General features: G+C 41.8%; 1 protein-coding gene across 1 annotated transcript in view; it reads left to right on the top strand.

The window, feature by feature from the left end:
* LOC122794677 (disintegrin and metalloproteinase domain-containing protein 33-like) overlaps positions 1–15,823 on the top strand; it is a 2,280,125-nt gene that overhangs the window by 1,677,453 nt on the left and 586,849 nt on the right. The window contains exon 15 of the mRNA XM_044063306.1: positions 2,299–2,407. Coding sequence (XP_043919241.1) covers positions 2,299–2,407 — 109 coding nt within the window. The remainder of the gene's footprint in view (positions 1–2,298; positions 2,408–15,823) is intronic.

Below are 15,823 nucleotides of genomic sequence, written 5' to 3'. Positions count from 1 at the left end.
AACTTTCTACATATATACACTTCTGGCATATGCATTATTGTATTTTACTCTGTTTATTATTTATTACACATAGAGGCACATGCATTACTGTACACTGGGTTCCATTTACTGTCACATATTTTGCTTCATATATTACTTTGTAAATTAAATATCTACTGCTATTATAACATAGATGGGGTCTATATTACATCACCGAACACTTAAAAAAGCGAGCGGTGATTAATCGACCCTATGTAAGCGAAAGCTTACAATGTCGAACTGTCAGAACAGCTATTTTTTTTTTCCAAGGGGAAAAAAAATCGCTGTTCCAACAAAAAAAAAAAAAAAAAAAACATTTTAAAACGTTACATTAAGTGGGGGGGGGGGCTTTGCCACCCACACCACCCAATGTGAGGGGCTGTGCCCCCCCCCACATCCCCCCTACTTAAATATACCAACTCTGAGACCGCACTACAGTGTTGAAAATGGCAAAGTAACAAAGCAGCCAAGCAAATTCTTTCCCTGGGAAAGAATTTATTTAAAAGCTGCTTCGATATTTTGCCTTTTCAGTCTTTTATGTTCGACCAAGACGCATTCGAAAGAATGCAGCTCTGCTCTTGTAATAAGAACTCCATAGATACATATATATTGTTGTACAACCTGCAGTATCGTATGTCTGTACTGTGAAATGTTCTCTAACAGTTTTATGCATAATAATCATACATAAGTAAGGCAATAAGTGACCGCATCTACTTTTGTTTGTGTACCTTGCTGCATGTATTCTGGTATTTGCAGCCGCATATATCTGTGCGCAAAGGTCTATGCGACCTTACATTTGCCATTGCATGTTACACGAGTGTTAAATAAATTTGTTAGAGTCAGACTGTAAAAATCATCTGGCATTCAAAAACAATGTCAGTCAATAACAAACAGTAATGCAGGAGAACTCAAGTATCTTATACTCTAATGTACATTAGGAGGCAAAAAACCATACACAAACTTGTACAGAATTTTGTCTAACTTTATTTGTGCAGTGTTTGCCATTTTATATCATTTACAATCAGCTTTTGCCCACCTCACTGACGTGGTCAGTGACAGGGTCTTTACATCATAGTAACTTATGAAAAAGTGCTGAGATAGTGCTTTTCAAAAATCTTTTTCCCATGAGAATATTACAGCCTTGCAAAGCACCTGGTCAATCACAATGTCCTTCCGAGGATGTAGCCAATCCAAGGCTCTTAGATTAGCTCGAATACAATGGATGAATGTCTCTTTAATACATTTCTTTGTCCCTTTCCAGCTGGACACTATCTCTGATAGTGCGCAAGGCCATTCTTCTGGTGGAAGCAGGAAAAGATACACATGCACACAGATTCATTATTTTCTAACTTTGCAAAATAATCTTTACTGACAGAAATGAGCCAGCCGAGCTGCCAAGGCCAAGTTTCTAATCACACTGCAGCTTATGCTTCAAGCAATAATATGCGAGTTTATTTCTACTATTATTCTAGTAAAACAGAATTAAATGCATTACTATTTTTCAACCTTTGCTCTTCATATGGATTTGGGCACATTTATTCCTGTCTAAAGCACACATTTCTCTATATATCTGACCACACAACTTATATATATCTGAATGTTTGAATACACATTTTCCTAAGCAGCATATATGTAAATATATATTTTCCTAGGCAGCATGTATGTAAATATATTTTCTGGGCAGCACATATGTGAATATATATATTTTTCTAACAACGAGTTTGGCTTTAAATAATTTTACTGGTGTTGCAAAACTGATTGCAGCAAACATCTTGGCTTGCACAGTACTAATCTCACTGAGAAAGCTAGCCAAATGCACTTCATCTTGCCCTCATCCAGTACAAGCTTTGCTTTTAGTACAGCTTTTATTCTTATTGTAACTTAGTCTGGCAAGCTTCATTTGCTATAAGCTTTTTGACACAACAACTGACATTTGCTTACAAACTTGTATAGTTTTTTTATATGTGCAATGTATTTTTGAAATTTTTACTCGATTAACTTGCACTGAGAATACTTTTCTTCTGTTCCTGTTAAATTTGTACTGTGTATATGTTACTTGGATCACTTGTAACTGTGGAGCTTTTCTCCCCGGGCCTCCACTGAAAAAGGGCACAAACTCAGTCAGACTAACCAGGTCAACAAATGTCAAATAAATAAATAATGCCCATTACTGACCTTGAATCAAAAGGTTTTCTACCTGCATCCATGAATTGCAGGAAACTGCACCAGGCTGCTTATCTTTGAAATAACTTGGGTACCATTACTCGTTTCTCTGTGCAGGTGCGAGACCAGCCCCAGATGCCTGCTTTGAAGATGTAAATGCTGCAGGAAATGCCTACGGAAACTGTGGCAAAGATAGTCTTGGAAACTACATTAGATGTGAAAAGAGGTATGTTGAATTCAAAAATGTTTGAGTCTCTATTGCTTACTTAAATAACACAGAAAATGCCATCATTCTTGTTAGATTTCAGACAGTCTTAGTGTAGGAGGAGCCTAATGAAGAACTTGACCATATAGGATCCACTCTAAATATCAACAGAGACCTACTGAAGGTTCAGGTAAAACAATGCTGTTTTGAGGTCTGTCTGCCACCTCAGAACAGCACTTTTTGCATATTATTTTAAGCAGAATTTCACATTATGATCTCCTGATGCACAATACTAGTTAACTTAATGATGACATCAACAGAAGCGGCATTTGTTCCTCACCAAAAGCCACACAAAAATGCTACAACAAGCTTAGCATGTGCAGTGTTGCAGAAAGGAAGGGAGGGAGTATGACAGAAAGATTTGAGCATGTCAGGTGAGTTTTCAGTATTTAAATGGGCACATTCTTACAGAAGGGATATAATTGTATAGGTAGCCTTGGATAATATGGAGCCCTAGGTAAAGGGATCCTCCCCCTATGCAGTCTGTGTCCTTAGCACATGTATCATTACCCTCCCATGTTTCCCCCCCATCATAGTATCTACACACCATCCAGGTTACTTTTGTTTTGTTTTCTTATGCTTTGCCTTAAGATTTTTCCTGTATTGTTTCCACTGGTCAAGACTGCACTCTAATAACTGTGCAGGAAACAAATTAAATGGCGGGGGAGGGGGGGAGGAACTGCTATGCCCCCAGAGGCTACAGCGTTCTAGATTATCTAAGGTGAATTTTAGAGTTTGTTTTTCACACCCTTGAATCTAATACAAAGTCTACATAGTCTCAAAGTTTGTATAATTCTTTTCTGACTATGTATATGACAGAACTGTACTACCTTTTTGTAAATTTGTTTAATACTTACTATATTTAACTTTCCATTTGGAGCTTTTTTTCTTCAGGTCTCTGCCGAAAAAGGGCATATACCCAGCCAGACTAAGCTAGTTATCAAATGTCAAATAAATACACAAAATAATAAATAATAATGGCCAGAATAAAAATCATGTCTAAAGAAAGCAATGCCTTCTTTCCCTCACAACACATCCTGGGAAAGTGCCGTCATTATTTCTTTTACTTTCCTCAAAACCAAACCTCAGATGTGGGCACAGGTCCCTATGACTTGTCTAGTGGCAGTGTGTTGTCTAGCACCAACAATATGGAGTACAATACTGTACAGTTAGAAAGCAAAGATAAAACAGTAATGTATTCCAACATGTTGCTTCTAGACAGTACATTGCCTCTACACAAATTCAAGTGATCTTCTGTGCATACCTCTGTAGTTTGTTTTTTTGGAAAGTTAAAGAAATGACCACATTGTCCCAGGTCACACATAAGCTACTTTGACCTGCACATACCTCTGACATTTGACTGTGTGAAAATGAAAGAAATAATGACCACAGTGTCCCCAAACTCCACAGACTACAGTGACCTTGTGTCCATCTCTGAGAGGTGTCAGTTTTAGGTTATGGCAGAGACACTATGCCGTTTATACAGCCATGAAGTTTATAATTTAATAAGCATTTTCCTATAGAATCTTCTTAAATATTTTCAAAGATACCTGTATATATAAATATGTGTGTGTATGTATGCCTTTATATATTTACGTGTGTGTGTGTGTGTGTGTGTGTGTGTGTGTGTGTGTGTGTGTGTGTGTGTGTGTGTGTGTGCGCGCGCGCGTATGTGCCATAGATTTGACTGCTGCACTCATCATGTGTCGCTGGTTCTGGTAAATTTCATCAGTGGTTACAGTGGTCAAATTATATTACTGTAATAGAATTTCAGGAGTCGTCCCTTTTGTCTGTGGTTGCGTAAATCTAGTTTTGGGTGGTGGAGGTAGAGCCCCCAAACTGGGGTGTTGGGGGGGGGGGAGTCCCCCATATAAAAACTAGTAGTTTTGTTTTGTTTAAGAGAGAGATCACAAACAAACTGCTTGCTTACATTTGTAATCACACTAATTTGGTATTTCTTTTAGATATTTGTGATCACCAATTAACTTTTTTGATGTATTTGTCGTCAATGAAAGTTCATCAGAATGTAGAGAAATACAGTCATGTGTGTTATGTTGCTGCATGCCTTTCATCATGTGTTGAAACACTGGTGTTTTTCATCAGTGGTACAGCTGGTTGAGTTATATAATGGTCAAAATTCATTACATTATCTGTTACATAATTCCAGGGTTTTTCTCTTTCTTTGAGTCATTGCAGCCTTGGAGGTAGTATATTTAATTTCTGGGTGTTTTCTTGGTGATTTTAATGGAAATTAATAGTAATTGTCAATGGTTGATGTTTTGTGTTTTGATCAAACTCACCAATGATTATTCATTATAAATTCATATGTGTGTGTCTAACATCAACTGAATGCTTCGGATGGATAGGTATATCTTGAAAAGGATTCTGCTGCTATGGAACAGACACCTCATCCACGTAAAACAAAGCTCATTCCTGTCCATATTCAAGCACAACTTGGCTCTATGGATGGGAAACACAACATGTATCGCATTACTGCAACTTTTACTACTAATGGACTAAAGCAGTTCCTAAATGTTTTATCTCATGTATGGGTCCCCTCATATTTTCTATGATATGATCCTAGTTATTCTCATTAGGGATAAGATATAATTCTTGACAATGGGATAGATACGGCCAATCTAACATCAAATTGGATACATTAATTTGAGCACCAAAAGGGAAACTGGCAAGGCTTAAAATTGCCTGCAAGGGCAGCTAACCTAGTATTTACCTATGACTCTATATACATACCTATAAATATTTATATATATATATATATATATATATATATATATATGTATATATATATGCATATATACATATGGGTCACTTAAAATAATCTAATCAACATAATATTGATAATAAAAATATCGGCAGCAAAAATATCTAAACACAAAAATATCTAAGCACAAAATATTGACAAAACTGATGTTACTCTAGGGCCTAGGGAAGGGTTTATGCACTCTCTCTACTGTTGTGCAACCTCAGAGTTGGTATATACAGTTGTCAGTGGGTGTGAGGACTGTGGTGGTGGTGGGGGGGGCTTGATCCCTGTAAAAATATTGGACCTTTAGTTGTCGCTTCCATCCGTCCTTCAATTGTTGGTTATTAGGTCCATCTATGCTGTGGCTTTGGCCATGTTCAGACTTTGGATCTAGGGGTCAGGCTACTTCCCCTTACCTATGATCCCCTTTAGGTAGTAAATTACCTCATATCTCATTTGCTGCTCATTTCCATCAAATGCGACCTCTCATGCTCCAGCTAAGTATCAGCTAAGTACATCTTACTTTTAATCCTTTTTGTGATTTTTCTCTTCAATAGTTACTTATTTATAGTGGTTCTTATTACGTAGTTGCTTCCTCTTTCCTGTAGTCTAAAAACAACCTTAAACCTACCTCTATCTTACATCTCCCTATTGGCACCTGTTTCTTATCCCCTTGATTCTCCTGAACCCTTGTTTAGCTAGGTATAACCTTTCTGCTAGCACTGTTGCTAAGATTAATGTGTTGTGCTTAGTTCTACTGGTAGCGTAATAATTTTTTCTACTTTAATGTTTTTGCTGCTTGTGTGGTGCTTTGTTTTGTTTTGTTTTTTTTTTTGTCTGTGGCATTATGGCAGAAAAGCCTCCTGGTTTTAAGAAATGTGTGGCCTATGGACATCAAATACATAATTCTGAAGGACATGCCAAGAGCATTTACTGTTTGTGGGCTGCTCATTTAGGTGAGCAGTGCTCCATTTGTACCACCTTCAGCTCCCAGGCTTTGGTGGCAAGATACATAACAACTTAGTGACTTAGTGATTAAGGGACATCTCCCTGCCACTGAGGGATAGGTTTCCCTCCCACACTCTTGTTTCTCCTGTTGCCTCTCCTTCTGCAAAACAAATCTAGTGGCAAGACCAAGGGTGAGAAGAGTGTGGATAAGCCTAGGGAAAGAGAGAAGGAAAAAAGTTAAGGAAACTAAGAAACAATTGCCAAACCACTCAACTTCCTTGGGTTTGGTTCTGAAGGTTCCTAAAACTCACTATTTGAAGACAACGTTGGATCCAATTTATCTTGGATCCAGTACTCCTCCGTTGCCAAAATCTCGCTTCTTTCCTGAGCCGGTCTCTCTGAGACTATGACTTCCTTTTCACCAGGACAGACTCTTTCACCGCTCATCCAGACTCTCTTCCACTGCTTCATTTCTCATATCACAGTGGTCCTTCCAAGAGCCTTTTCAAGGCAGACGTGGCTAGAATAATAAGGAAGGTTTTCAGGATGCAAATCCATTTGGGAGATGTTCATCGTGCATACAGCTGCAGTCATAACAGATGGGTTATCCTGCCATCAGGCGGGTCCTCGGTCGGCCGAATTCCAAAGTCTAGGTCCGGCGTCAGTTGTCGTCGCTTCTTCCCTGACGTCAGTGCGGCAGGGGTATAAAAGAACCAGCCAATGCCATCTTCTTCAGTCTTTCTTGCCGCGCGGTGCCCGAAGCAGAAGCAGTTCGCAAGTGCCGGTCGGCCAGCTCCTGAGATTTACGAAAATATTTCAGCCGAAGTCTTCTTGAAAACTAAGTACCCCGCTGGGGAAACTTTTCTTGCCTCAGACCGATGTCAGACAAAGTTAATAATTGCATTTCATATGGGAAGCAAATACCGCATAAGGATTTCCATTCTTTCTGTATTCCTTGCTTAGGCCCAGACCACGACGTCTCGGCCTGCTGTTTTTGTGCTAGATTCAACAAACGCACTATTAAGCGGTGGGCGGAGTTCGCCCAACACTATTTTGGTAAAAAATTTAATTACATTATGTTGTCGGATACTCCGACTCCAGTTTTGAGTAAAAGACGCAAAGATAAGGACCGACATACAAGGTCTGCGACTTCTACCGACACCACGCTAAAGCCGACTACCGGTGCTCCGGTTCTCAGCGAGGCATCTATGCAGCCCCTGAGTACCGATGACGCTTCTTTAGCGGTGTCTTCTGTGACCGAGGTCGCAGGCTCCACGGCCCCCATTCCGACTACACGGTGCCACTCTTGGCAGGGAATCTCAGAGTTTAGACAGGACTGCCACTTCTCAAGGTGTCTTCAGGCCTTCCTCCTTTTCCATTAAGGCTTTCACAAAATCTAAAGCAGCCATGAAAACTAAAAGACAAGGTCCACAGAGCCCCTCTCAAGGCCCCATGCCTAAAAAACAGATGCTCAAAATGGCTGAGGATTTGATTACTCTTATCAGGGTTCTCAACCCCCCTCGGACAAAAGGCCCAGATTGGAGGAAGACTACCCTTCCTCAGATCAAGCCTCTAATTACCTCAGAACATTCTGAGGACCAGGAATATTCATATTCCCCTTTTGAAGACTCTGATGCTGAGGAGTCCATTCCCTCGGTCTCCCCCCCTGAGGACTATTGTTTTGGGGAAACCCTACATACCTTGAGGGAACACTTTCACTGGGAAGGCCAAGATTACACAGATTCCAAGAAAAGGCTCAGGGATTTTCTCTTGCTTCCCCAGCACAGGCCTCTGGCTAGCCCTCCTGTCTTGGATATATTAGATGATGTGTACACAGAAGCCAGCCTCAACCCAGATTCTTTACCTCCAGCTCCTGTTAAACCTGACAGGTATTACCGGGTTCCTGATTCACACAAATTCCTATACAAAAGCCATGCTGCTGACCCAGAAACTATTTCACAGGGTCCCAAGGGAATTAAGGCCTCTACTGCCAAAAACCCATTACCTTCAGAGAGAGATTCCAGAGCTTTAGAAAGGTGGGGGAAAAAGGTGTACACCTCGGCCACTTTAACCACGAGGGCATTAAATTGTCAGTTCCATATGTTAAAGTATCAACAGTATTTGTTATCTCAGTTGAAAAGCAAAATGACACAACTTGAGCAACCAGATTTAAAGGAGTTGCAGGATTTGTTGCATAGTGCAGAGCAAGTGGGTAAACATTCCTTGCAGTGTGGTTTTGATGCTTTAGAAGCCTCATGTAGAGCTGCTGTTACAGGGTCTGTCATACGTAGACATGCTTGGCTCAAAGAGCAAACCTTACCAGATCATGTCAAAGCTAAATTACTAGATGCACCTCTTCAAAAAGATGCATTGTTTGGTGTTAACGAGGAGGTACTAAAGAAAATGGAGGAAAAGACAAGATCAATGCAAACAGTGAAAGATTTCCTACAGGTACAACCTCCACGTTTCAGCAGAAACTGGCCTTCAAAAAATTGGTCCTTTCCAGCCACGGACAGACCTCAAAGAGGCAGATACAGGCGCCCGAGGGGTAGAGGGCAATCTCAAGGATCATTTAGAGCCAGATAATGGCAAGCACCTACACCAAGAGGTGGAGAAGATAGATCACAGTCATTCAGAAAGCAGACACAATGACTTTCCCCTTTGCATGCGGAAAACTGGCATTATTTTCAAAAAATTGGCATATTGTCACAAAAGACAAATGGATCCTGGACATTATAGACAGAGGCTACAGATTCCACTTTCACACCCTTCCAAAAATGAGAGGCATGCCAAACCTGCCACAAAATCAAAGGGCAGAGGCACAAAAACAAATTTCAGCTCTCATGGACATGAAAGCTATTCAAGAGGTACCTGCAAAAGAACAGGGTCAAGGTTTTTATTCCAGACTATTCCTGGTACCAAGGAAGGACAAAGATTGGAGACCTATTTTGGACCTATCCATCCTAAACACATATTTACTCGTACCAAAATTCAAGATGCTCACATTACAGCAGTTTCTTCCCATGCTGGGCAAGGAGTCTTGGCTGGTAACATTGGACCTCAAGGAGGCATACCTGCTTGTCCCTATCAGACAAGATTGCAGAAGATCCACAAAAACTAGTGAAAGTCAGCAACCACGAATAACAACATAAAAGAAGCCAGTGCCATGCCAGTAAAGCGTTTATTGCGATCTGGTACCTCGGCTTTTCGCCTTCAAATGGATCACTTTACTGGCATGGCACTGGCTTCTTTTATGTTGTTATTCAAGATTGCAGAAGATACCTCAGATTTCTTGCAGGTTCAACCCATTATCAATTCTCTGCATTGCCCTTTGGCTTATCTACTGCGCCCAGAGTGTTTACGAAATGCCTGGCATCAGTAATTGCCTTCTGCAGACTTCAAGGGATACAAATATACCCATATCTGGACGACTGCCTGATCCAAGCGGACAGCAAGCACATACTTCTGAAACACCTGGCGTTTGTAATAAAATTGTTGAACTTTCTGGGATACACAGTCAGCAAAAAGAAATCAAAACTAATACCCTCTCAAACAATAATTTTCCTGGGTGCCAGCTTGAATACAAACACCCAGATGGCCTACCTCACGCCAGAGAAGCAAGGGCAACTATCTTAATACTTCAGCAAAATGGCAACCCTCACCAGGCTGACTGCAAGGAAAGTCCTGCAGGCTCTGGGATTCATGGCATCTTGCATCCTGCTGATCCCATGTGCAAAGCTGCATATTAGGAAACTTCAATGGTACCTAAAAAACTTATGGTCTCAACACAGCCACAGTTTGGAAATAATTATACCACTCATTCCATGTCTTCAAGAGGAATTTCTGTGGTGGGCTCAAGCATGCCAAAGAAACATAGGTCTCCCCTTCTGCATGCCTCAAGCAAATCAAATCATCACAACAGACGCCTCGGACTACGCCTGGGGGGCGCACATGACAGATCAGTGCATTCAGGGCAAATGGTCCCAAAAAGAGAAGCACCTGCACAACAATCAAAAGGAAATGCTAGCAGTGAAAAATGCTATTATGGCCTTCAAAGACCTACTGCATCCAGGCCAGCTATTGATAAGGACAGACAACACCACAGTGATGTGGTACATAAACAAACAGGGAGGAACTCATTCATACCCCCTGTGCAGACTAGCCATGTCCCTTTGGAACACGGCTCTGGAATTGCAAATCCAACTTCAAGCACAATTCCTGCCAGGGAAGGAAAACACACTGGCAGACAACCTAAGCAGAAATATGACAGATCCACACGAATGGAAGTTGCATCCTCAAGTTTTCGCAAAGATAATTCAGGCATGTGGACAGCCAGACATAGATCTCTTTGCTACCCACAGAAATTACCAACTGAAAAATTTTTGCTCAAGGACCTATCATCCACAGGCCTGGAAAGTGGACGCACTTTCTTTCAATTGGACAACATTGACAGTCTATGCCTTTCCACCTCTTCCTCTGCTGCCCAAAGTTCTATTAAAAGCCAGAGCAGAGAGGCCAAACATGATTCTCATTGCTCCAGACTGGCCAAGACAGCACTGGTATCCACTCCTGAAGAGCCTGACGCATTCCCCACCATGGATCCTGCCTCTAGTGCCTCTTCTGTTGTCCCAGCACAACTTCAAAACTCTTCACAGTCAGCTGAAAACCCTCAATCTAGCCGCTTGGAGGATTCCTTGATTTCCCAACAGACCCTCCTCTCCAAAGAGGTGCAGGATGTCATCTTGGAGGCCAGAAGACCTTCTACTAGAAAAGCCTACTCCGCCAAATGGAAACGGTTTTGTGCCTGGAATCAGAAAAAGGGCCAGAATCCCTAAATTTACCTCAAATATTACAGTACCTAGCTGAGATGCTAAACAGTGGACTTTCCTTCTCCTCCATCAAGATCCATGCTTCAGCCATTTCTGCACAATACAACACAGATCCTCCTTTATTCTCTCATCCTCTCTTAAGACAGTTCCTCAGAGGGGCTAAGAATATAAAACCCCCAAGGAAACCACCAGTACCTGCTTGGGACCTCAACTTCATTTTGGAAAAACTGACCCTGCCTCCATTTGAGCCAGCTGCTTCAACAGAACTGCAATATTTGTCATGGAAGACAGCCTTCCTTCTGGCTATCACCTCAGCACGCAAGGTTTCGGAACTACAGGCCCTCATGGCTGTGCAACTTTTCATAATTTTCCATCAGGACAGAGTTTCCTTACGAACCAACCCTTCCTTTATGCCAAAGGTAGTATCCAGTGTAGCCTTGAATCAGACTATCCACTTACCTACCTTTTATCCTAACTCACAAAACAAAGGGGAAAGACTACTACATTCCTTGGACATTCACAGACAACTTCGTTATTATTTGGACAGGACAAAGCCATTCAGAAAATCCGAGCAACTCTTTGTGTCCTATGCTACAGGTGCTCAAGGAAAGGCTATCTCCAAACAGACAATCTCAAAATGGATAGCCCACTGCATACGCTTTTGTTACTCATTTCATGGAAAAACTGTGCCTACATGCATCAGATCTCACTCCACAAGGGCCACAGCTACCTCTGCAGCTTTCCTCAGGAGGGTTCCTAAGAAGGACATTTTGGAAGCAGCCACTTGGAGTTCTGTGCACACTTTCTCCAAGCACTATCACCTTCCACTTTACTCTAAATCTAGAGCGGGCTTTGCCACAGCAGTCTTGCAGGGCATCCTTGCTCCTCCTAGTTCCACTTAGTGCCTGCCACCCCTTTTTAGCTTTGGGATTCTACCCATCTGTTATGACTGCAGCTGTATGCACGATGAACATAGTACAGTTTTGTACCTACCATAAATGTAGATGTTCGAGTGCTAATACAGCTGCAGTCCAGGTTTCCCTCCCTCCATCCCCTCTTGGGACAGGCCTTATGACAAACACCTCCTCATACAACCTGATTGGGGTATTTTTTTATGGTGTATTTGCTTGCAAACTACTGTTTTTTTATTATTTTACATTGCATGGTTACATAAGTTTATGTTTTGCCTTCCTTCTGGGGGCACCTGACATCAGGGGCAAGAAAAACTGAAGAAGATGGCGTTGGCTGGTTCTTTTATACCCCTGCCGCACTGACGTCAGGGAAGAAGCGATGACAACCGACGCCGGACCTAGACTTTGGAATTCGGCCGACCGAGGACCCGCCTGATGGCAGGATAACCCATCTGTTATGACTGCAGCTGTATTAGCACTCGAACATCTACATTTATGGTAGGTTCAAAACTGTACTTTCCCTTGGCTCTGACCAGTCAGTACTGCAGACCTTGGACCCTCATCATATCACTGCTCCTTCCCCAATCTGACATTCAGACTCAGGGATTATGGATTCAGGCTCTTCATGGGGTTTGTCTGCATCACATTTGAAGAATTGGTGTTTATCAGCTCCAACTGTATCACTGATCTGATTGGCACGGAGTGGCATGGACCCTGACTAATACTGGAAATGAAATGCCAGTGTCAGACATGGTGGGGGGGGGGGGCTTGGCTTCATGCCGAAGTTTTTGGAGCTATAACTTGCTTGTGTAGCTTTATTGTTAAAATGCTCGGTTCTGGCCTCAGAGCCAAGTTGAACAGGGCTCCGTGACCAATCCAAGAAAAAAATAGCTATTATTTTGCACTCCAATTGTGATTGCATTTTATTATTTTCATGTGATATTTGCTGCACTTTAAATTAAAAAAAATGTTGCTGTTTTAAGTATGTAATACATTGTATCAGACAGTCAGGGCTGTTGTATTTAGATTTTGTACTCTTCTTACACTTGGGCTCCAAACCAGCCATGTTACATTAAGAAGATTTTTATGAACTCTTGTGGCAGAAGTGTGCTGATCTAAACCTATCTGAGTTGGAGATTGCTGGTGGAAGACTTATTGTGTGCTTTCATAGTTGGCAATTAGCTTAAAACCTGTTTCTTTTTGCCTGTGTATAAGCTTCACATTTACGTGGGCTTTGGCATAATTGCTCAGAGCTGCTTGTCGTTTGGCGACTACTTCAGAGTGTTCCAGTGAAGCTAAGGCAATCCTCTGCTAAAAAGATGAAAATAAAAAGAAGTTGTGTACTCACCATAATGTTCCATCTGTGTTGTCAGTCTTCATTCATGCTTGACCAATGAGACTCAGTTTCAATCTTCGGAACTGGCTCGGCTGTTATATAGCTCGTTCCAACCAAAAAACTCTCGAGCTAAGATTCTACCCACAATGCCCCTCTCTCCATTACCTCAGATCAAGTTTGCAGCCAAAGCAAGACAGAAGTATATATAAACAGAGTAGAGGCTATGTCCAATATCAAAACTATAGGCTCTCAGGACAAATGTCCAATCCTCCAGAAATCTACAGGAGGGGGAGGGAGAGTGGGGTGTCAAGAATGAATGAAGATCAACAACACAGATGGAATGTTATGGTGAGTACATAACTTCTTTATCTGATGTTGTCAGTCTTCATTCATTCTTAACCAATGGGACAGAGTCACCAGCTACTTTAGGTTCTGGGTGGCCCTATGGAAGGATATTCCTGAGAACCATACAGCCAAAGGATGGTCTTACCCTGGGGACCATATCCAATTTGTAATCAGTGCTAAAGGTATGAGGTGTACCCCCATGTTGCAGCTGCGCAAATCTTGTCCATGGAAGGTTTTGAATGAAAAGCAGCTGACATGACAATTGATCAGGTTTAGATAACTTCTGGTTGGTATGATTATAGATGAAGGTAATACAATCTCGTAACCAGCTTGAAAAGGTAACTTTTGAGAGAGATTTTCCCAGAGTTGGGCCTGAAAAGGAAACAAATAATTGGTCCGATTTTCTAGACACTTTAGTTCTGTTGAGACAGTAACACAATTGTCTATGAACATGCAGTAAATGCAAGCAATATTCACCTTTATTGGAAAAATGGAGGAAGAAAATGGTCAGATCAATAATTTGGTTAATGTTAGATTCTGAAACCACCTTGGGAAGAAAGGAAGGGTTGGTCCTCAATGAAACCCTATCCTTATGAAAACTCAGATATGGGTTTTTTGCACAAAATGCTTGAATTTCAGAAACTCTCCTGACAGAAGTAATGGCACTAGAAAAAGAGTTTTCCGTAAGAGAAATTTAAGGTTGCAAGTCGCTGCTGGTTCAAAGGGAGGAAGTACTAAAGATTGTAAAAGCAGAGTCAGATCCCATGGAGCTATAGGATCCTTGAATGGAGGCTTTAGACATAAGGCACCTTTAAGGAAAACTTTGCATAAGCGATGGGATATTAAGGAATGGTTATCATAGCCATTGTGAAACTTAAAAATGGCCACTAAGTGAACTTTAATGGTGGAAGCAGAACCTCCTTGATCAAAAAGGGAAGCTAAAAATTACAAAACGTTCTCAACAGGTGCCTAAAGGGGGTCTGATTTATTCTTGCAGGCCCAAATAGAGAATCTTTTTCATTTGCTATGATAAGAGTTTTCTGGTGGATGGTCGATGAGAAGCCAGAAGAATTTTTTTGTACTTGGGAAGTAACATTATTTTGCCTGGTAAGTAATGGAATTGGAGGAACCAAGCTGTCAGCTTGAGAGTGTGAAGGTTGGGGTGCACCAGTCCCTGAGGGTAAGACAGAAGTTCTGGAACTGGGTCTAGAATCCATGGATGGTGAATCAGGTGAGGCTAAAGAAAGGGGAACCAGATTTGCCGAGGCCAAAAAGGTGCACTGAGGATCACTTTGCTTCTCAGCCTTTGGGCTTTCTTCAGTAAGAGGGGCATGAGGAGAAATGGGTGAAAGGCATAAAGGAGACCAGAGGGCCAATCGAGAAGGAGAATGTCTCTTGGGGACTGGATTAGGGCAAAATAGCTCCTGCATTTGTTGTTCATGGGGAAGCAAAGAGCTCGCAGCAAGGCTGGCCCCATGAACGAAAAATTTATTTCACCACTTTGGTATTGAGAGACCACTCATGAGTCAGGAGAATGCATCTGCTCAGTTTGTCCACAATCACATTGGAGCTCCCTGGCATATGCATTGCCACCAGAAACCGGCTGAAGGATATTGCCACTCTCTCGAGCTTCCCAGCACAGGGGGTAAGAGCTGTTTCCACCCTGTTTGTTTATATACCATATAACTGACATGTTGTTTTGCAACTGTCCCTAGAGGGAGGGCAGAATGAAAGGCTTGCAATCCTAAGAACACTGCTCTCAATTTCAGGACATTGACATGCAAATTGGCCTCTTGCGGAGACCCAGTGCCTTGGACTGTTCTTCCCAGATAATGCGCCCCCACCTGATCTGGGAAGCATCCGTGGTCATTATGGCCTTGGGATGAGGAGGAATAATGGGATGTCCAAGTAGAATTTGCTCTGACTGCATCCACCAGGATAAATCCTTTTTGCAACAACCTGTTATTAGAATGGGGTAAGTCATTGGATGTGTTAGGCTGGATCATGGTGAAGCCAAGAGCCACTGAAGGAGCTTCATGTGAAATCTTGTCAGAGGTACTAATGTGATGGTCGCTGCCATGGATCCCAAGGCTTGGAGGACAAGAAGAGTGGGGACTTTGCCTTTGGATATAATCAGTTGTACTTGAGACCTTATGTTCTGTAGTCTGTGAAGAGGAAGAGAAGCTACACAAGAGATTGTTTTGAGACAAGCTCCTATGATTTCTAGATCTTGTGTTGGAGTCA

Source organism: Protopterus annectens, chromosome 2.part1 (genome assembly GCF_019279795.1).
Source record: "Protopterus annectens isolate FY-2018-M chromosome 2.part1, PAN1.0, whole genome shotgun sequence".
Taxonomy (NCBI): domain Eukaryota; kingdom Metazoa; phylum Chordata; order Ceratodontiformes; family Protopteridae; genus Protopterus; species Protopterus annectens.
Note: the sequence above shows the minus strand (reverse complement) of the source record. Positions and strands in the feature narration are given on the sequence as shown.